The following is a 23,177-nucleotide window of genomic DNA, read 5'->3' as shown; positions in this document are numbered from 1 at the left end:
TAATAGTGGAGAAAGTAGATGCCTATCATTTTAAAGAAACATTGGAACTTGTCTGCTTATAAATATAAAATATGGCAAACTGAAGTTTTTCGCACACACTCACACAAAATCCATTCTTTTTTGAGCATGTGGACATTCAGGGCTAGTTCTCAGCAAAACTATGAAGACTTTGTGTTGTGCTCTAAATATTTAACAACTGGCTCTCCCCTCAAAATATGTATATATGTTTATCATAAATTTTATGATATAAAGGATGCATATTACCCAATTTACAAATAACAATAAAATAATACTCTTTCTTACAAATCCCATATGCTCCATTGATTTTCACAGTATGCTTTCATTTATCTTTGTTCAACTCTAGAATCTGTAGCCAACCTATGGTTGCAACTGACAAACAAGTATAGTTCCAATGACTGTTGGTTGATATTTTTATTTACATTAATGAGTAGGACAAAAATGAAACAATGAAGTCATATATAATGTGCGTGGCTTCTTTGCTGAATAAAACAGTTTTTCGAATACTGAAAGACTATTTCTTCAAATTTTTTGCAATTCACAATGTAACTGTAACAGGAAGGGGGATGGGCCCCTTCCAGGACCAGAAAGTGAGCTCTTGTCTAATACTCAGAAATGAATTGTCTGAGGAGACACACGTACTGACAAAGCAAAAGATTTTATTGGGAAGCGGCACCTGTGCAGAGAGTAGCATGGTAAGGGAACCCGGGAGAACTGCTCTGCCACGTGGATCACAGTCTTGGAAATACTGAGAAGAGACTGGAGAATTTCTGGCACCTTAACTTCAATTAAGAATTTGACACAGTATATATGAAAGTGAAATACTACATATGTAAAATAGTGTTCAGGGTATTTGATAGAATTTTAGAGCTCAGTGTAAGGGAGAACCAGCATTCCTTTTGGGAGCATGAAACAACAATTACGTCCTGGCTTAATTAAGCTGTGCATTTTGAGCTGCCTCCCAACTTCTGAGAGCTGGTTCCTTATTTGTGATTTGAGTAGTAATACTATCAGTCCAGATACTCACCTGAGTATCCTGAGATCCAAATGGGAAAAAAAAAATGAAGAGCGCCTTGTAAAGGGTCAGATTTTGCAAAGGTAGTGGCTTATTATTAAGAATCACAACACTGTGTATCAACTCCCAGGATTGTTTTCTGTTCTCTGCCCAAAGACTGGGCGCGGGGAGGGAAGCAGCTACGAACCTTTGACCAGGTTAAGGCATTACTAGTCGTTGGTTTTACACACACGGTGCTGCTGAATGAGCTTCTCGGGGTTCTCCAAACTGCCTGCTCACGTTTGCTCTATTTACGTATAAGTTAATTAAAAAAAAAAAAAAGTCCTCTCTTTCTTCTTATTGATAGTCCTCAGGACACTTAGGACAAATGTACTTTACAATTGAAAGCTCAGAAGCTCAGATGGGGAAGGAATGTTTACACAACATTCTGCTGTAGCAAGGGTTCCAATAGCAAAGCGGGGAAGGGGCCAGTTGCTCTCGAAGGGAAAGAGCCCTGACCCCCCCTTCTCATGACCCTCCTCTCCCAGCAAGGGTTTGCTCCCGGGTGCACTCGGGTTATCTAGCTGATTCACTGTTGATGTAAAAACAGGGCTGGGCAGGCTATGTTGAAAGCCACTGAAAGCGGAGGAAACTAGTCACGAAACCCCGACTATCAGCTGAGAGGTCGCTTCCCGGTAACTCCGGAGAACTGCTAGCACTCGTTCCAGACCGGTGCACGTCCTCGGGGTCTGCCCGGGACTCAGAGCTGTTTCAGCCTCTCTCGGCCGCGACCGCTTCCCCCATGCTTGAGGGCGCCGAGCTGTACTTCAACGCGGACCATGGCTACCTGGAGGGCCTGGTGCGAGGATGCAAAGCCGGCCTCCTGACCCAGCAGGACTACATCAACCTGGTCCAGTGTGAGACCCTGGAGGGTAAGCGCCGCTCTTCTCGCAGTTTAAAAAGGAAAAAAGGGATTGATGCTGCCCACTGGAAGCATGGACCAGGAACCTGGGAGTCCAGGGCGGGCTCTTAGGCCCAGGGTCCAGACTTCAGGGGTCCATGAACTTGGACGAGGAAAAAAAAATTACATCTCTATTTTCAGTATTCTCTAAGTAAAATGTAGCATTTCCTTTCATTATGAATGCAGGCAACAAATCACGGCGGTTAGTACTTTGTCACCAACAGAAATTCAGTGTTTTCATATCCTCATACTGTTCTTGCAGATACATTGAGATATCATTTATGTTTTCACTATTTCAAAATTATACTAGATATTGCACTCATCCTTGATATTTAATGTCTTAATAAAGAATCACGTTATTACACATTTTAAAATAATAGCTATATTTTAAAATACTTGGTTTCCTTTGTAATACTATGTATTTTCGTTCTACTTATTTATTTATTTATTTATTTACTTACTTACTTATTTTTGGCTGCCTTGGGTCTTCGTTGCTGCGTGTAGGCTTTCTCTAGCTGCGGCGAGTGGGGGCTACTCTTGGGTGCTGTGCGCGGGCTTCTTATTGTGGTGGCTTCTCTTGTTGCAGAGCCCCAGCTCTAGGCGCATGGGCTTCAGTAGTTGTGGCACGTGGGCTCAGTAGTTGTGGCTCACGGGCTTAGTTGCTCCACGGCATGTGGGATCATCCCGGACAAGGGCTCAAACCCATGTTACCTACATGGCAGGCAGATTCCCAGCCACTGCACCACCAGGGAAGTCCCTCGTTCTACATATTTATAAATATTATTTGGAGAAGGATATCACCAAACTGTCTAGGGATCCATGGCCAAAAAAAAATAAAATACCCTAAACCTTGGTCTAGAGAATTTTATTCTATTCTACTTACCAGTATCTATTAACACGAGAGTATGTATATTTGAGGTTTGTCTTTAATGGAGCTTAAGAAAAAAAATCAAGAGACATGGTATGTGGTGAGGCCATCCTAGATTCAAAAGTCCTGACTTTGACCTCTGCCAGGAATAGGTAGGTGACTTTGGGCTGAAAGCCTCTGAGCCTGATTCCTTATTTGTAAAACTTGATGGTAACGCCTGCTTTGCTGAGTTGTTTGGAGAAATAAATAAGGCAGTACATGAGAGAATGTGTTAAGAACTGTGAAGCACTCTACAAATGGAAATTATCTCTTTTTTTTAACCACTTTATGAGGTATGATTGACATGCAAAAAGCTGTGCGTATTTAATGCATACAACTTGATGAGTTTAGAGATAGGTATACACCTGGGAAATCACCACAATCTATGCCATAAACCAATCCATCACCTCCAAAGGTTTCCTCCTGCCCTCTGTTATTACTATATGTGTGTGTGTGTGTGTGTGTGTAAACTATAGGCTCTATGCTCTACAGTAGATCTCTAGGACTTATTCATCTTGTATAATCAACACTTCGTACCCTTCTCCCCATTTCCCCCTCCTCTCTGGAAATTATCTTTTTCTTAAAAAAATTTATTTATTTTAAATATTTATTTATTTATTATTTTTTTGGTTGTGTGGGGTCTTAGTTGCGGTACGTGGGTTTCTCTATAGTTGTGGTGCACAGACTCCAGAGCACATGGGCTCAGTAGTTGCAGCACAAAGGCTTAGTTGCCCCGCTGCATGTGGGACCTTAGTTCCCCAACCAGGGATTGAACAAGCGTCCCCTGCATTGCAAGATGGATTCTCAACCACTGGAATACCAGGAAAGTTCCTGGAAATTATCTTTAAGCTACAGTATTTTCAAAGGCTTACCAAAGATTTCACATTTAAATATATAGTATTTTTATTATTAAAAACACTACATTTGTTTACTTTGAAACATGCTTATAAAATTAATATAATAATGTCAATAATAGGGTGCTTTAAAACTTCTAGATTATTCTAGAAAAAGCAAGAAAGCAATAAGGATCAAGACTGCCAGGAAGAGTATTAGAAGGCAAAATAAAACAAAAACTCGGAGGTGACTTTGCAGGCTTCTCAAGTAGGGCTGATGGTCCTGAGGTCACTTTATGGTTCTGACCAGTTAGAGTCAGAGTTAAGGCAGAACTGCCCAAGTTGAGGGAGACCCTCTCCTTTCATTAGCAATGGAAACAGCTAGATGATAACTAATTCTGTTGGCTACAAATAATTACAATATAATCCCAAATCCTAAATCACTTCAGCATATTTAATTAGGAGTTTGGTGTCCGGAGAATGTTAATCATATATATATAAAATCAGCATAAATTAAGGTAGAAAAAATTAGTGAACACAGAGCATAGTGATTGCTTCTGAGAGAAGCCATTTGAATGAATTCTCAGTAGTTTTCAGTCAAGCTTTTAAATGGGCTGAGGAATGCAAATTTAAACATAAACAATACATGAAAAGTCTTCATGATACAAAGCAAGGTTTAGCCAGCTCACTAAAGAATTCAGAGAGAAACGACCCTCAGCTTCACTTTGGGGGAGAAGGAAAGGTTTCAGACCCTTTTTGAAGACCCGAAGAATGAAATTCTTAGAAAAATACACACAGGTGCATACATATAGAATTTTCCATATAACATCAGGCGGTCATGGACCACCTGAAGTCATCCTGCACCCCGAGTAAGAAACCCTCTTATATACACCATTGCTTTATTGTCATTGTATCTCATGGTTTCTACCTTTCTTTCCTCCCATTAATATGTATATTTTTTCAACCATTCGTTTTACAACTGTGTTTGAATCTGTTGCCAATCTGTTGGAGACTCTTAGGAATATCAAATATGAGCCATCAAACTATAGGTTATAATGATGCATGAGAAAATCAATCTAAATAAAGTAAGGGTTTCATGTCCTCAGTTAACAGTTGAGGACTCTGAGGCTTAGAGTGGCTGTGACTAATCTAACCACCTTGTCAGGGGTGGGGTATGCAGACATCTGCATCTGCTTTTCCACTAAAATGTCTGCCTCCTGAGCATGAATGGAAGATACATGAATAGGTCCATGTTGTTCTCAGCTCCATTTTGATATAGAAAATAATGTCTGCCCTGCCTGTTTATTTTATAAGATGTTGGGAAATAAATCACTTGTGGGGCTTCCCTGATGGCGCAGTGGTTAAGAATCCGCCTGCCAATGCAGGAGACACGGGTTCGAGCCCTGGTCCAGGAAGATCCCACACGCTGCGGAGCAACTAAGCTCGTGTGCCACAACTACTGAGCCTGCGCTCTAGAGCCCACGAGCCACAATTACTGAAGCCCGTGCGCCTAGAGCCAGTGTCCGCAACAAAAGAAGCCACCGCACCACAACGAAGAGTAGCCCCCGCTCGCCGCAACTAGAGAAAGCCCATGCACAGCAAGGAAGACCCGACACAGCCAATACATACATACATACATACATATATACATAAATAAATAAAATTTTAAAAAAAATAAAAAATAAATCACTGTGAAAAGCAGTGCAACTGTTGCATCTGTGAATGTACTGAGAGAAACCCAGCCACCTTCCGGGCTGGCTTAAGACATGAAGAGAAGAACTCGAGGACACTCATTGGGACAGAAGTTAAGGATTTTAGGATTTGTTTACTTTCTCACATAATATGCACCATACAAATTATGGGTAAAGAAGAGTAGGTAAAACAGTGTCAGGATAGCACTATGTGTTGAATCAGGCATTTTCTGTAAAGGAAAGCTAACTTGGCAAAGCTTATATTTGCCTTTAGTCTTTTGAAATCCTCTAGTCTTTAAAAGAAAAGTGTCCTGATACCAACAAGTTGTTTTAGAACCACTTACCAGGAACATATAAGGTTTCAGGTAAATTTGGAAGAGAGAAATATGAAAATTGTTCAGAAAAGCTTTGAAAAATCCTAGTATTTATGATTGTGTGAGTGTGGTCAGAAATACTCATCCACTCCAAGGCCTGACCCTGACTAACAGTGACCCGAACCAGTCACTAGGACCCTCTGTGACTCAGTCCTTCCAGGGGACAGGAGAGGAAGCCAGTTCACATGGCCTGTGCCTCTGGTACTGCTTGGAGGCTATATTCACATAGAAAATTCTTAAAAGGTAACTTTTAAAACAAGTTCTTTAAAATTAACTTGAACCAAAATAATAATGTTAAAGGGACATAAAATAGTCTTTAGAAGAATTAACACTGCTAATTTTTTTAATTAAAACTTTTTTTAGAGCAGTTGTAGGTTCACAACAAAATTAAGGAGGAAAGACAGATTTCCTATATAACCCCTACTCCCACATGTGCATAGCCTCCCCCTTATCAACATCCCACACCAGAGTGGTGCATTTGTTATAATCAGTGAACCTACACTGATACATGGTAATCACCCAGAGTCCAGAGTTGACATTTCAGTCACTCTTGGTGTTGTACATTCTATGGGTTTGGACAAATGTATAACGTGTATCCACCACTATTGTATTATACAGAGTATTTTCACTGCCCTAAAACTCCTCTATTCTCCCCCTCCCTGACCCCCAGCCCAGCAACCACTGATCACTTTACTGCTTCCCTAGTTTGGCCTTTTCCAGAATGTCACATAATTGTAATCATACAGTAAGTATGTAGCCTTTCCAGACTGGCTTCTTTCACTTAGTAACATACATTTGAAGCCCCTCCATGTCTTTTCATGGCAACACTGCTATTTTCATCAGATTTTTTTTTTTAATTACAAACAAGACTTTTGTAAGTATTCTTTCCTCTTCAAAAAAAGGACAAAGTGGTAAAATGAATACTTCAGAGCTTTAGAATTTAGTAAGAAATAGCCTTTTCTAAAATATATGGTGAAAGTGATCTCTGGCTCTCAGGGTGTGGTAAGAGCGCTCTGGACCCAGCCTTTACCTCATCCTCTTTGCCATCATTTATGGGAAGGGGATGAGAGGAGGTGATTATAGCTCATGAACAATTACTTCCTTTTCAAGGGACATGTCATTCATTACTTTCCAACTGTGCCTTCACATGGGAATTAATTCATATATTAAGCACTTTCTCATTAGAGCTGAGGAAGTAAAGATGGAAAAGAAATAGTCCCTGCCCTAGAAGGGCTCCAACTCTAGAGAATAAAAATATTGAAAAAATAAGAACCCCTTAATGAGAGCAATTGGGCCTCAAAATTCCAAATGCATGTACATTTGACCTGGTACTTCATGTAGCATTGTTGGGAATAGCAGAAAATGAAAAACAAATCAAATGTCCATTGACAGGGAACTGGTTAGATAAATTATGGAACAGTCACGTAATGGGATATTCTTCGGCTACAAAAAGAAAGAAAAGAAAAAAAGAAAGAAAGAAAAGAAAAAAAAAAAGAAAGAAAGAAAAGAAAAAAGCATGAGGACACACACACACTTTAAGAGGACTGATATGGAAAGATAGCTGAGATGTATTAAATGAGGAAAGCAAGGGGAAGAACTGTGTAGCATACGGATACTGTTTACTGAAAAAGGCAGATACATTTAAAATATATTTTCTATATGATTGTTTCCATACAAAGAAACTGTGAAAGGATTCAAATGAAACTAAAACTCGTTATTTACTGGGGCTAGTAGTGAGTGGTGGGGGTGGTGGATAGGTAGGTGACAAGTAGGAGACCTTTCATTGTTTACCTGTATTTATACCTGCTACCTATTTTTTTTTAATTGTATTTATTTATGGCTGTGTTGGGTCTTCATTTCTGTGCGAGGGCTTTCTCTAGTTGCGGCAAGTGGGGGCCAATCTTCATCGCGGTGTGCAGGCCTCTCACTATCGCGGCCTCTCTTGTTGCGGAGCACAGGCTGCAGACGCGCAGGCTCAGCAATTGTGGCTCACGGGCCTAGTCGCGCCACGGCATGTGGGATCTTCCCAGACCAGGGCTCAAACCCGTGTCCCCCGCATTGGCAGCCAGATTCTCAACCACTGTGCCACCAGGGAAGCCCCCTGCTACCTATTTTTAAATTAAAAACTTCATATAGAAGGAAGACTCTTATTTCAAAGGGCTTTCACCAAGCTCCTTTAGACATTATTTAATAAGTACCTCTAATTAATGAGTACCTCTAATTATACTACTTATTTTCTCTGCCTTGTATTAAAAATGCATATAAAATACCATCACTTCTCTGTTCAAAAATACTTTCATCAGGCAGTTTAAAAGCTGCCTCACTCAGTTTAAAAGCTGGAGCAGTCTGTCCTATCTCTACCTGGTAAGCATTTCCTCAGAACCCTTTGCCCTTCTACAGTTATTCCTTCAGCCACAAATTCCATTCTCCATCCTGCTTGCCTGGAGAACACTCATTCCTCTTTAAAGTCTACACTTCAGAGTGAATTTCTCTATAAAACCTTTTCTACTGTATCCCTATTGGGACAGAATTGACTAATCTCAATTTTGTGCTATATTGTACCTTGTAATGGACCTAATTCTGTGTAGCATCTGTGATATTTGCGTAAGTATGTCACCCTGGGGCAGGACATTTGTCTCATTTATCTATCTAGTCCCCTGAATTATCAGTTAAGGGCTTACCTCCTGAATGAATAAATGAATCTATCCCCTCCTAAATTTAAGCCTTAAGGGCAGAAACTATAAATATGTCTGGTGATAAAGGTGTTAATTAACTAGGTGGGAGAATCCTTTCACAATGTAAATGTATATCAGATCACCACAATGTACACTTTAAATATCTTACCATTTTATTTGTTGGTTATATTTCAATAAAACTGAATTTTTTTAAAAAAAGACTTTTTTTTTAAGGGTAGAAACCACACCTTATACTTTTTTGTCTCCTAGCTTCTCTAGCCCAAGGCTATGTTTTGCACATAGTAAGAATCTGAAAATACACATTAGAAATGTCTGCATGTTTGAGTTTAAGTCCTGGCTCTTCTACTTTCTGGCTCTGGGATGTTAAGTCAGCTGCTTAACTTTTAGTCATGGTGCTTTCTTATCTGATACTTAGATGGTATCTCCCTGGCCTAACTTCCAGTTACCAGGGGAATTAGAAATTTCTGAAGATGTTTTGTAAACTGTAAACCATAAGAATTCCTGGGAAGTCGTAAAGAACACCCCCTGAACTGCAGTGTATATACAACAAGAATTAATTTACCCTCTTCTGCTGGACTTTTGAATTCCTAAAATAATCCTTCCATTTCTTGGTTATGGTTAATTGTGTTTGGTGTATGATTCTAAGTAGCTGATTCTATTTGCCTTCAAAAGCACTGGTTTGTTTTGGAAATATTCATTCTATAAATAAACAAAACAATTAAAAATATAAGAAGAGTTTAAACCTATAGATAGAAAATATATTTGAAAGTGAACCAAATCTTGAAAGACAGTAGGTTGGGAAAATGCCAGTGAGATAAGGAATAGGAGGTGGGTGGAGGGGAGTTGATATGGCAAGACATTCTAGGTTCTTGGGGAGAATTAGTGAACTATAGATAGAAAACAATAAAAGCATATGGGTGAGGAGTAAAGCAGTTTGGCTGCAATACTAGCATACTTGGAGAATAAGGCAAGAATTTAATTTAGGTTGGGAAATTTTTTGCAGGCCCTTGAAAGTCTAATTATGGAGCTTCAAAATATTGGAGGAGGAGGTACGTTTGAATCTTCAGTCAAATACTTGTAAGCATAGAAAACATGAACAAGTTATTTCTCTGAGCATCGGTTTCTTCATCTATGAAATGGGGATTATTGTTAAGGTTGAGAGATAATGTATATTAAAATCATTGTCAGTGGTAAAATACTCTGCCAATATTATGCAAGTTGCTTTTAATCTGCCTAAAACTCAGTAGTTCCAAGCTACTTATAGGATCATTATAAGATCAAAATATTTCTTAGGAAATATTTTTTGAGGCATGGAGTACATGAAGAGAAACAAGCCTGGGAGAATCTATTAAGAGATTGCCACGGTGAGCTAGGTTTATGATATGGTCATTCTAAACGGGGGATATAAGGAGAGGAAATCCAGGAAGATATTAAGGAACAATGCAGGGGATTTAGAGTTAATAAAGCATCAAAGAGGACTTGAAGTTTTATCACCATGAGAATGGCAGTACATTAGCAAAAACGGAGGAAGAAGCGTCTGGTTTTATAGATCCTGATATATTTATTAAAATCTGAGTAATTATATGATGGTAGATTCCAATATATTATTTAAGAAAATTCTGGTTTAGAGAATAAAAATCAAAGTCTTAGCCAACTAAAGCAAATTACTTTGGAAGTAGATGGGTACAAGTGAGGGGAAAAAAAGCTCTTCACCTACATCATCTTTTTAAATCCCCACAACAACCCAAAAGCATGGTTTCTATACCTATTTTGTAGATGAGGAAACTGAGTTCAGAAAGGTCAAATAACTTTCATAAGTTCAGCGCCGGCAGAGTGTGGTGAAGAGGCGGGGGGCTGCTCAAAGATAGCACCCTTCACAGGTACCTCTGAAGGTGCTTCCTTGGCATAACCTACCTGGAGTGTGAAAGGTCTGGACATTCATTTTTATAGAGTATCAACAGGAAGCTGCACAGAAAAAAAAAAAGATCTATCCAACAAATTAATAAAGAAGAGATAACAACCAGATGGTTGTCCTGCCTCACTGGCCAAGAGATCTCAGATAATTCCCTGAACCCAGTGACTGCAACACACAGAAGATGCATTTTTACTTTATGACCCTGTGTACACACATGCGGGCACATTGCATATACACTACTCTGGGTGATATACTCAGATATTTGTTATAATAGCTCAATCTGTTCCCTTTATGTTATTACATCTGGGACCTATAAAATTGATTTAGTTGGTAGTGATCTCACAGTTCCTCATTTGAATAAAAAAAGAAAAAATGCCACTTGACACACTACTCTGGATAAAAAAAGAGTGTAATTTTTCAAAGTGTGCTCTGTGGGTGGCTCCGTTGATTTCTGGTGGCTTGGGAGGTTCTGTACCATACTCGTTCCAAAGAAATCATTCAAATTAATGTATTAAAGGCTTTCACTTTCTACAGTTAAGAAGCCTGTTTATTCCAAACGTATTTGACCACAAAGCTCTATGCATCACATACCTATTTAGATAAGCATTTAGGGAAATGCAAGGAAAAATATGTGATCCTATTTTAAAAACTATAAGCATTATTGTCATTACTGACAGATAATGATATTATCTCAGCAAATATTTCAGGTCTTAAGATTTTCTTAGGATCTGATTGCAAGTGTCCCTTGGATCATCTTGGCGCTGGTGAGACAGGGCTCCTTCTATCTCAACTGTCTCTCCACCAAGCACAGTATTACAAGATTGCTTACAGGGTCTGAAACACTTGAGACTTTTTTTTTTAATAAATTTATTTATTTTATTTATTTATTTTTGGCTGCATTGGGTCTTCATTGCTGCGCGCGGGCTTTCTCTAGTTGCAGGGAGTGGGGGCTACTCTGTTGTGGAGCACGGGCTCTAGGCACGCGGGCTTCAGTAGTTGTGGCACGCGGGCTGAGTAGTTGTGGCTCTCGGGCTCTAGAGCGCAGGCTCAGTAGTTGTGGCACACGGGCTTAGTTGCTCTGCAGCACGTGGGATCTTCCTGGACGAGGGATTGAACCCGTGTCCTCTGCATTGGCAGGCGGATTCTTAACCACTGCGCCACCAGGGAAGCCCTGAAACACCTGAGACATTTAATTTCAGAATCTCACTGGCAGCTGAAAGGTTTGGAAGTTATTTTGCTTAAAAGAAACATATGTCACATGAGCAATATACCATGGTTCTGGAAGAAATACCATTTGTGTCACTTCTGTTGGCAAATATTCCTCAGTGCTGAGAATGCAAACTGTCAAATTGTATAAAAATCTGACTGTCAAAATAAAAGCCAAAGAAGACATGGCAAAAGAGTATGATTTTTTTAAATTAAGTTAATTAAATAGGTAATTGAGCAAATAAATTCTGCAGTCAATCTGATGAAGAGCATTTCTGGTGCATGATCTACTCCAGACACTGAGGAAGAATGCCTGTCTGCTGAATCTCAGAGACTCAAGAACCACTTGAGTGCCTAACTGCAAATCCACCCTCCCCCCAGCTTCCAGAGCAATTAGTTCATAGCCCACAGGGGCTCCCTGTTATCCTCAGGATCAAGGAAGTCACACCAAGCCTTCCTGAGGACAGCCCCTGCTTATTTCTCTGGCTTCACTTCTTACCCCTCCTTCTCTCCCATTCAGTGCTTCAAACCACACTGAACTGTTTTGAGTTTCTTGCACCCACCATACCCATACTAATTCATGGAATGCCTTCCTTGCACTCTTACATAGCACCTTAAGGCTCACCTCTGGCTTAACCTTCTTCTGGAAACTCCCCTAGGTTTTTTGCTCTCATCCCTATGCATCTTGCTCTTATGTTCCCATAAATCAATGTTCTTATCTTTATCACTGAACTTAGTTGTTTGCATCATCTCTTTGTCGTGCCTCTACCTCCACCAGATTGTGAGTTTCCTTGAAGATGAGGAATATGTCTTGTCCATTTTGGGCCTCCTGTGGTAACAGCACATAACAGATGCTTAATAAATGTTTGAATGAAAAATACAGTAAGCTCCAGGATGCTATATTGTCTTCGCTTGTGTGCTAGATGGTGCCAAAGACATTTTTGATATTCAGATATTTAAGAACACTTATATGTTGGATACTACACAAGGAACCAAAAGATAAAAGATATAACTAAGAAAGCAGAACTGCATTTTTGGAGTTAACATATTAAGACCATAATATCCTGGGACAGGAGCTGTGCTAGAAATATTATCCAAGTACTTTGAAATTCAGCGTGAGATTGAATAATTCTGCCAGACAGAAGTAAGGCTTTACAGAACAACTGATAATCTGATTTAACTGATTGGCAATAAATTACAGATTTTTAAGATATGAGACTGGCTTTGAGTCCATTTATCAACGTGATTTTGAGCAAGCTATTAAGCTCTCTGAGCTTCAGGGTTCTTATCTGTAAAAGGGGCTAAAAATCATTCCTAACTCACAGGGTTGTCATGAGTAGTAAATGAGATAATACACACTTGATACAATGCCTGATACGCAATAAACGCTCAATCACTGGTAACTATTATTTTAATGTTGAAGGATACATTATAATGAGCAATCTGAAAAGGGGAGTGGGCCAATTCTATAGAGTTAGATGGGATCAGTATTAACAGAAGCGTAGGGCTGGAAAACAAATGGTTTGTTCAGGATGAAGTGACAGTAAATGAAGTTGGAAATCAATTAAATTATCTGACAACCAAAAACATTGCCATTTAAAGGACATCTAGCATGGTCCCATGGAAACGATGTTGGAATTCAAGAGTAAGGAGACCCATCTCTTAGTTTAAGCTCCACTACTATATAACTCCCATTTAGACCTGCTGAAACTCAACTTCTTCATCTGTAGTCAAAGGATATTGGTGGCTGCCCTCCCATACCCGTGGTAAATATTAGTAATAAACTTTTCTTTTCCATCAAGCTGAGATGGAGGCTTAGTATCCTCAAACAGTTTTCCTAGCACTATTTTCAAATGACTAAGTTGGCTCAGGTAAAACCAATTTGTAATCTCTGGACTAGGTGATTTTTTATGTTCTTTTGAGCTGTGCTAAATAATTCTAGATTTTTTAGGTAATTAAAAATTGTTATATCGTACTAGACTATCTGTGTTAACATGAATTTTTTATTGCTTTAGAGATTGATGCTGAAATCTAAATCATATGTAGACCTTATGTTAAGGTCTAATAAGATAATAATTAAATATGCATTTGTCATAAAGTTACCAAAATTTCAATTAATGTTGTAAAGGTTATTCATGCATGTTCAAAATTTAACCTGATTTGGGGTTCCATTTAATTTCAGATCTGAAAATTCATCTCCAGACCACTGATTATGGCAACTTCTTGGCTAACCAAACAAATCCTCTTACTGTTTCCATTATTGACACGGAGATGAGAAAAAAGCTATGCAGAGAATTTGAGTATTTCCGGAATCATTCCCTGGAGCCCCTGAGCACCTTTTTCACATACATGACGTAAGTGATAGCAGGAGGCCCTACTCCTCCCCAGTGTGATTGTGCAAACAACCCCGAACAGTTAACAGGTGGGGTGTTAGGCTGACATGAGGCTTAAGACCTTCTACTGTTTGAAAGTTTGAATACATTCAAATCTGAGCAACTGATAAGCTCACAGAGCTGCATTTTCACTGTTAAAATATAGATTTCATTTATTTATAAACATGATTAGATAGGTGGCTATGGCCTCCGTGTAAAGCACTGTTTTCAGTTTTCATTCTAAAAAATAAGTACTGCTGATGCGTGAAGGTAGATATTATGCGACATTTTCGGATCGCTTGTCAGGGTGGGGTTGAAATATCACAGATCATTCTTAAAGCCACACCTACCCTTTCCTGATTCCTCTTCAACAGCATAAGGAGTTCCCATCACAGATATATGTGTTTTATTTTTATCCCTCTCCGTCACCAGTGGTTCCAGTCTTTCAGTGTGAAGGCCCTTCTTTTTAAAAAATGTTTGAACTTCTACACAATAGCAGATTGTATTTCTTAATTCAGTTAATAAATTATATCCAGTGCTCAAAACTTTGGGCCTCTCTAGTTGTCTTAGCTGACAAACTGGGAACAAACGCCCGCAATAGATGAGATGTTTATCATGTATATACAATTTAGATGTAATATACAAAGTTATGATTACTAGATCCAGGCCCTTGACTGGTTGAGAAAGGCATAAAATAAAAATATCCTTTTATTCCACATGTCCCCTCCTTCCCCACTCAGTTCCGCTCCCTAAAAGTAGGTACTTCTCAGTGTCTTATTATTTTTCTAAAAAAAATGTACATTGTGTATGTATATTGATGCACACTCAACCCACCCTACCCCCACATTTTCAATTTATACAAACGGAATCAGTTTTTTCCCACTTAACATTTGTTAGAAATAATCCTCGTCAATGTCATACTTTTTTAAATAACTGCGTGGAAGTCCGTGTTTGGTACGTATCATGACTCCATTTATCAGGCATCTATTAACAACTAACTAACTTTTTTTTAATTACAAAATGTTTTGCAGCTAGCTTATTACTGTGTAGGTCTTGAATTTATTTCTAAGCTAAATTTCTAGCAGAGTGAGTAGTGAGTCAAAGGATTGTCCTGTTTTTATCTTAACAAAATTTGCTAAGTTGAACCATCCCCACAACAGCGCATGAGAAGGCCTGCGGCCCTAACCATTACCAACATCACATACTACCTTTTTAAGTTTTGCTCTTCCAATAGGTTAAAAACCATATCTCTTTGCTTTAATTTATATTTTTTATTAGCAAAAGGGAACATCTTTTCACACTTAACTAGTCATGTGTATTTGCTACCCGATCAAATACTTTTATTTGCTACCTGACCAAATACTTTGTCTATTTTTTTTTAATTGGGGTATTCAGCATTTTTTGTTTATATATAAAAGCTCTTTTTAAATTAAGAAAGTTAACCTTTCATCATATGGGTTGAAAATTTATTTTCTCAGTTTGATATAATTTTATTTTTATTTTTATATTGTTTGTTTGCTGTAGGAACATTGAAAAATTTTAATTAGCTATAATCAGCAGTCTTTTCATTGTACAATCTTTTGATTATTGTGTCCTGCTTAGAAAGGCCTTCTCCACTCCAACTCATCAATAAACTCACCTGTCTTTTCTTCCATTTTTTTGCTGTTGTTGTTTCATTTTTTACATTTAAAACTTTGATTCATATAAAATTTATCTTGGTGTAAGGAATGAGACTAGAGATCCAGCTCAAATTGTTCTTCCCACATAGTGATCCAGTTGTTCTGTACCATTTCTGTAAATAAGCAAGTAGAAGAAATGATCATAATTCCAGGCAGGAAGTAACCACTGATGTCCCTGAGACATGTTGTTAGTGCCTATGTTCCTTGTTTGTGCAGTCAATCCTCCTATCAGCACTGTAGTATAGAATTTTATTTATAGTCAAGACACAGATGCTGACATTTTTAAAGACTCCACCAATATACAACTAGTCAGGGATGAAGATCAGATATGAACTCGGGTCTGACTCAGTCTAAAGCCCAAGCAGTTTTTTTGAGAATTCTGGAAGGGCTGACATTGTTGCCAAGCCTGGAAATGGAGTAGAATTTGGAGATTAGGGAAAAGGCTGAACATCTGGGGTTGACGCATGAAGAGGGAAGGATTCTGCCTGCATGAGGAATAACTGGTCAGTTTTGGCTGGAGTAGGCTGTGCAAAAAGGGAAGGAGAGAAATGGGGAAGGGAGGCTAGAGTAGTAAATTCCAACCAGATTATGGAGTCTTCAGTGGCAGGCTAATGAAGTTGGCCTTTATCACATCAGAGTATTTTTCGTGTGTGTGTGTGTGTGTGTGTGTGTGTATGTGTGTGTGCGTGTGTTTTGTTGGTATCTGCAAGACCTTTCCTTAAAAATAAAATCTTTAGCAGAAACCCCAAATGTAGGAGAGACAAACGAAAAGGCCAGGTTTGTTCCCAAGATTTATTCCTCTCCATAACAGTTGGGGTGAAGTAGAATGCACTTGAGCTTTGGACTGAGTCAGATCCGAGTTTATATCTAATCTTGAATGGCCACCTGTGAGAGAGGATTTGCAAGCAGGGAAGCCTCCTGCAAAAATGTCTGGCATGGGTAATTATGAAGACATCAAAAATTCCTAAGCTTTAAGACAACATGGCCATAGTTGTGTAACAGTAAAAATGATAATCCAAATGCTAGACACCATTTATGAACTATTACTATATGCCAAGGCTCTGCTAAGTGCTTTACAAACATTGTCTCATTTAACCCTCATGACAAGTCTTATTCAGTTCTGATCATCACCATTTTAAGGATGAGGAAATGAAAACTTAAGTGCAGTTAACTTGCCTAAGTCACAGATCTAAAAAGTGGAGGAGTCATGATTTGAAATAAATGTTAGCAGTAGGCTTTGTAAAATTATTTTGCTCAGACTTTAGTTGAGTTTGGAAAATCTGACCTGTGATGATGACAGGGGACAGTCCAATTTTAACTGAATGAGAAAGCTGCCAGGCTTTGTACATTTTAGGTTGCAAGACGATCTCACATGATGAAAATTTTCCCCAAATACGTGAAGAGATGCTCCAGCTCTAAGAATGACTCTGAGTCATTTGGTCAGTGGTTCCTCTTACATGATGATTCCACGATTTATTGCTTCCTAATTATAGAATCTTAAAACTGGAAGGAGCCTTAGCATTAATTAGCCTTCTTATTTCACAACAAACTACCATGCCAATCTAGTTAAAATATACTCTGTTTCTAAAAACAATTACTTAAAATTCCAAATATTTCTAGTCATTAGCGATGTTTAAAAACTGTATATAAGAATTCAGACAGTCACAAATACCTGGGTAGAATGTTAATAAAAAATAAGATGTGGAAATGTAGTTTTGGTAGTATCAGTATTGTTAGTAATGGACATGTTTTAATTTATCTTCTGCCTCTCTCTGTCTCTCTGTCTCTCAGCTGTAAACTCTTTGAATTAGTTCTTTTAGTATCTCTATCTGGACTTACAAGTACATAATGGGCACTGAATACTTGCTGAATCAATATATAATCCTGTATTTAGCAGTATCTTACACATACATATAGAAACATACTTTCAGACAGTTCAGGATTTTATATTTTATATAGTACTTGAGAATTGGTTATTTACTGGCCAGTATGTTAGGAGAAAAAACCAAATGTCATGCCTGCAGATACATTTTGTGTGACCAGGTCAGTCTTTACAGTAATTTTTTAAAATATGTTTAATTAAGGCTTGCATTCTCCAATTAGCCACAGTCGCCAACACTCCCTTTTGTCTTATGATCTTCAGGTATTTAGTTACTTATCAGACATCTGACCTAGATGTTTTACCTACATCTCTACACAAAGAAGTGTTTATATCTCCAGTTTTCAGACTAGAGAAACTGATGCTCAACATATTAATGTATATTTCAAAGTCACAACATTATTAAGAGATTTGGAAGGGATTTGATTTCAGGTCCATCATTCTAGAAAACTAATGATCTTGTACTGTCCCAATAGTTTATAAAAAGGCAAGTAAATCAGAAATATCTGTGGGCTTTTAAAAAATAAGTATATTTCTGATCCCTATCCCAGGAGATTCTGATCCAGTTGGCCTTGGAGTGGGGCCCACCTGTATTTTGGAAGGCATGCAGGTTATTCTGATGTGCACCCCTAATTAAAAATGTCCCATTATGGTGCCTCAACTTTATGACTTGGAAGTCACTTTCACAATTATTCTTATGAGTTTTTCACCACAGTTAATTACATGGATAGGATTATCTCCTTGTCAGAGACCAGAGAGCTCAACTGCACTGAAACCTAGGTCTTCTGAATCTCAATCCGTGGTTTGTTCCACCATGTCGTGTGACTTGCCAACACTGGCAGCATCCAGCTGTGCTCTGCAGAGCCTAAAGATGTGTTACCATAACAAAAGGTAACAAAGTTATGTGTGCAGGACTGGTGTCCAATAGTTCTGAAACTATTTTTCTTATTTCTCTTTTAGAACATGTTGCAAAGTCAAGTGTCTGTCTAGCGCCTGTGAACTCCCATCAAAAAGGATTACTTCCTGCCCTATTAGGAAATGCCCAGGGCATCATTATGAAAATGATTAAGTCAACCCTAATAGAGATGGTCTAAATTTAAGGTGGTATGATAAATATAATCTAAGCATTGCACATGCATGTGATATAATTACTGTATAGTAAAACTTGTTTTGAAAATCTGGAATGGATATTTTTAAATGCCTAACAGCAGGAAGATCTGGAGGTTTTATGTACTATAATTATACACAGTGATGTGAAACAAAGGAATGAATCCAATAACACTTTAATGAAGAGACTATGTAATATAGGCTTGGATTGTTTTATTTTTCTTCCCTCCTACTCAACACTTTCCAGCAGCATTTCAATTTCTCCTATCTTTTGAGATTAACCATCTGACTAGAATAACATTTTAATATTCAAAATACTAATTTTATTTTAAGATTGTTTTAATCTCTTTAAATAATCAAATTTTCTCAATATAGGATGACCAAGGAAATATAATATTCAATACTTCACAGTAACATCGACCAAGAATTGTAGGTTAAGGACCACACAGTGAAGAAAGATTCATTTATGAAAGATAACAAAAGTTCTTGACTATTCCAGTGACAGTTTATAACCCTTCTGTAGGCTCTGAACTGTGCTGTACATTAGGAGGCTGTATACCTTGGTTTGCCCTAAAGGTTTTCTCAGGATGAGGTCTTTTGATGCTCAAACCAGGGAAAACCTCAGCAAACTGGATGAGTTGGTTACCCCATCACTTGTTAGTCAAAACATAAATAACATAATTCTGAGTCACTAAGAACTTACATTCTAATGGAGCAGGCACATGTGTCCACAAAGGATGAAAAGATGACAGAATCAAGCAACAGCTATAATAGAGACTCGAACATTCAATTAGAGGAGTCTGGAGGATGAAATAACTAAATCTGGTTTTAAAAGATTTTGCAGAGAAAGTAGAATTTCAACCAGTATTTCAGTGGGCATCTGATTAAAGGAATACATGTACATCAGTGAGGCATGATAAGATTGTGTATCTGGAGATAAGTCATCTCAGGTGTGGCTGGAGCCCACACAAGAGCAAGAGCATGGACTGGGGAATGAGAGTCAAGAGCCTGGCCTGATTTAGGGCTCTGGCCTAAGTCTCTATAAGTAACAATCAAGGAAGGCTTTTCAGAAAGGGTGCTACCATTTCATGCTTCAAGTGCCCAAGTCCTTGTAGCTAGGAAGTAGTAGAGATGCTAAGATGCGACATCAGGGCTCTCCAAATAACATTTCAAAGGTGCTACTTTTACTCTTTTGTTTGTTTTTACTTTTCAACTCTTCTTGCCTTGAAAAGTGAGGGTTAATGATCTGATACTTATTTTAGGAAAATGATTCTGTTGGTATTGTGAAAGATGTGTTGAAGAAATGAGGCTTGAAGCAGAGAAACCATAGAGGAAGCTATTTTTAAAGTTTAGAGTGGAAATACTGATAGTAGAATTAGGAAGGAGGGGACAGTGGTTAGATGCATCTGAGAGGTAGACAACAGAATTTAGTATCTTGATTTATGACGAATGAGAGAAAACAGTCAATGATTCCTGGGAATTCTAAGCTAAGGGAAGAAAGAATTTGCAAGTCAGAAAAAGGATTTTGTTATTTCTAATCAAAAAGAATAAGCCCATTTAAGTTAGATAAAATTATATGAATAAATTAGTCATTCTTAATCTCACCATGATTTGACATATTTTTATACTCTTTCTATATATTTTAAAAGAAAATCATGTAAAAATAATTTAATTAGTTTAAAATATCTATTATCAGCATTTTTTTCAAGTCAAAAGTTTTTCTAATTTTTTTGTACAGTATGGTACCATTTATATTTTTAAATGGGGGGGTTTTGCATGTATTTGCTTGTATATATATATATATATATATATATATATATATATATATATATATATATATATATATTTGTGGGAGATATCAAAGGCACTGATGGAGTTACGCTCCTGGAAGTTTCTTTGCACCAATTTTGGTTCCAAACAATTTGTTTCTATTTATTTTCCAAGTAAGACAATTTCAATATACAGAACACTTTTCTTCATTTTGGTTGAGAAATCGTTGTTGTTGTTCTGCTTAACTAGCTATCATAGTTAGTAGGGGGTTATCACATGATTGCCTAAAAGGAGATTCCGAAATGGATTTGAGTACTCAGGGGAGAGAAGGGTAATGATGGTAACAATGTTTTATTGTTTCCTTTTTTATCTTTTAAATTCTGAATCATAGCAGTGTATTACCTAATCAAAATAATAGTTGCTAGTCCAATACCCATAGCTTATACATTACATTTTTTATAACAGTTTCCCATGTCCAAAGTATGCCTTGCTATCTTAATCAGTTTCTGAATTCAGGGAGCAAGTTCAGGGTGAGATGGATACCTGAAAATCTCTCAAAGACCTAAACTTAAGAGCCAGAACTGTAAACCCTTAGAAGAAAACATAGGGGAAAATCTTCATGATGTTAGATTTGCCAGTAATATCTTGGCTATGACACCAAAGCACAGGCAATAGAAGAAAAAATAGACAAATTGGAGTTCATCAAAATTGAAAAAGTTTTTGCATCAGAGGACACCACTTAAAGGACAATGTTCATTCTTTTCATCTGTCATCTTCCCATTTTTAAGTGCTTTTCTTGGGTGCTTGATAGCTGTTTTTATGGCAGGTCGACATACATAGTTCTCTAAGTTCCTTGGAGGTTTTTTAGTTCTTTTAGCCTGAAGACCAGTTTCCAATTTTAAATTTCCCTCTGTAAAATTTGTTTCTTTCACTGAAAACTGTTGCTGTACATCAGTCAAACCATCATCTTTCCCTGCTTCGATGTTTCTTTCCCGATTCCACTTGTGAAGGTCCTCTTCTTCCTTTGTGTTGTTCTCTAGCTCTACTTCTCTCTTGCTGACCAGTGTGCCAGTACTGATGGCAGAGGGGCTCTTTCTTGAAAAATCCTTCAGAATCAGAACCCAATCCTACCATAGCAGTATTTTTAGGGTCCATCACAAGTGTATGTTATTGCCAAGGAATCTTATGAAAATTTTACAGAACGGTGTTCCATAAAAAACAGGGATCTCCAAAACTTGCAACCAGCATCTCTTTCTCGTGTCAGAGGCCAAGGCCGAGAGAGACGAGAGTGCAGGGAAGTGCAGAATAGGGAGTGGCTGCCACCAGGCTCCTCCACTTTCCTTGGTCCGCAGCGGATCCCTTCCACTTGTCAGGAGGTGGCCAGTGAGTGAGTGGACTTCAGCAGCGCGAGTCCAAGCCTCCTCCTCCTCCTCCTCCTCTCCTCGCCTCACCCCCTTCCCCCGCTAATATTTTTAAATGTTTATATAGCCTTCCATCTGGTCATGAACATTCTAGATGTTTTGTGTCTTCCTTACCTCCAAGTCTGCATAGTATTTAATTTGTTAAATTCTGATTTCAAGAATCAAATTCCCAATAATATTATGAGACTGACTATTTGACAGCACTATGCATTTGTGATTCTGACTCTTTGGCCAGAAAAGTTCTGAAATATAAAGATTGCACCAACTTAAAGGCTTTCTATCCATGTGAATGTTCAATGGGGAACAAGTGCAGGGCCAAAATATCTCAACTCTAGCTGCTGATAAAGCCTTCCTCGTATAAAACTCTCAAGCACTTGAATGGAAAAACACTGGTGCTCTTCTGCAAAAGTGATGCTTGGTCGATCTGTAACTGAATGATACTTAATCAGCGTAATGTTTATTAAGTTACTGCTATGAGTGAAGGCCTATGCTAGGTTCTAAGATTAGAGATGAATTGAATATAGACTTTGTTCTCTAAGCCAGTAGAAGAGTTACTTAAGGTGCAGATTCCAAGACCATTCCTCTAAAAATTATGTTTTAGTAGGTTCTGGACTGTGAACTAGGAATCTGCACTTTCAATGAGCCTTTCATTCAGGTGACCCTGATGCACGTGAGAAATTCTTACAGCCAGTAGGTAAGTTCTCTGTCTACAATACACCAGTTGTGAGACCCTGAAAAGAGTTCCTGAATCACTCTAAACCTTGGTTTCCTCCTCTAAAATAATAATTATTATATTAAATTTAGAGTTGTGAGTTTAATTGAAAATAGAACATTATTTTGTGAGGCCCAGTGAAATGAAATACAGGGCCCTTGTTAAAAAATGTTTAGTTTTTTTTTGTTGTTTTTTTTTTAAATGTTTAGTAATTTCAGGAGAACAACAGCAGAGAATTAAACCAAGCACAGGGCCCTACTAAGTGTGGAATCCTGTATGACTATACAAATCTCACATCCACGAAACTGGCTGATTGAAAAATATACACATATATAATACACAAATAAATCCACACATACAGCATATCCACATATACTCAAAAAATGTGGCTAACTTTATGCATTGGGGTCTAGTCACCTGTGAAAGTGAGAAAAGGTTGCATAAAGGAGGTGATGCTCAGACTGAGGCCTGAAGAATGACCCTGTTTGTACATGAGCAGGAGGCAAATCCAGCAGAGAGAGCAGAAGCACAGGCTTAACCAGTATGGCTGTTGGGTTGCCAATGCCACTTGACATCAGCAAAAGTGGTGTCTGAGGGTTAACGATGTTAAGGTAATGGATGCCACAGAACATATAATATTGA

General features: G+C 38.1%; 1 protein-coding gene across 2 annotated transcripts in view; it reads left to right on the top strand.

Moving 5' to 3' along the window:
* Window positions 1-1,368: 1,368 nt before the first annotated feature.
* The window catches only part of ATP6V0D2 (ATPase H+ transporting V0 subunit d2), a 46,660-nt gene continuing 24,851 nt past the window's right edge, over window positions 1,369-23,177 (top strand). The window contains exons 1-2 of one of the 2 annotated variants that reach the window (XM_036829802.1): window positions 1,369-1,944; window positions 13,778-13,949. In XM_036829802.1, the coding sequence (XP_036685697.1) occupies window positions 1,815-1,944; window positions 13,778-13,949 (302 nt within the window). In that variant the 5' untranslated portion in view covers window positions 1,369-1,814. The remainder of the gene's footprint in view (window positions 1,945-13,777; window positions 13,950-23,177) is intronic. The other variant, XM_036829803.1, reaches the window with a different exon arrangement.

This window comes from Balaenoptera musculus, chromosome 17 (genome assembly GCF_009873245.2).
Source record: "Balaenoptera musculus isolate JJ_BM4_2016_0621 chromosome 17, mBalMus1.pri.v3, whole genome shotgun sequence".
NCBI classification, from domain to species: domain Eukaryota; kingdom Metazoa; phylum Chordata; class Mammalia; order Artiodactyla; family Balaenopteridae; genus Balaenoptera; species Balaenoptera musculus.
Note: the sequence above shows the minus strand (reverse complement) of the source record. Positions and strands in the feature narration are given on the sequence as shown.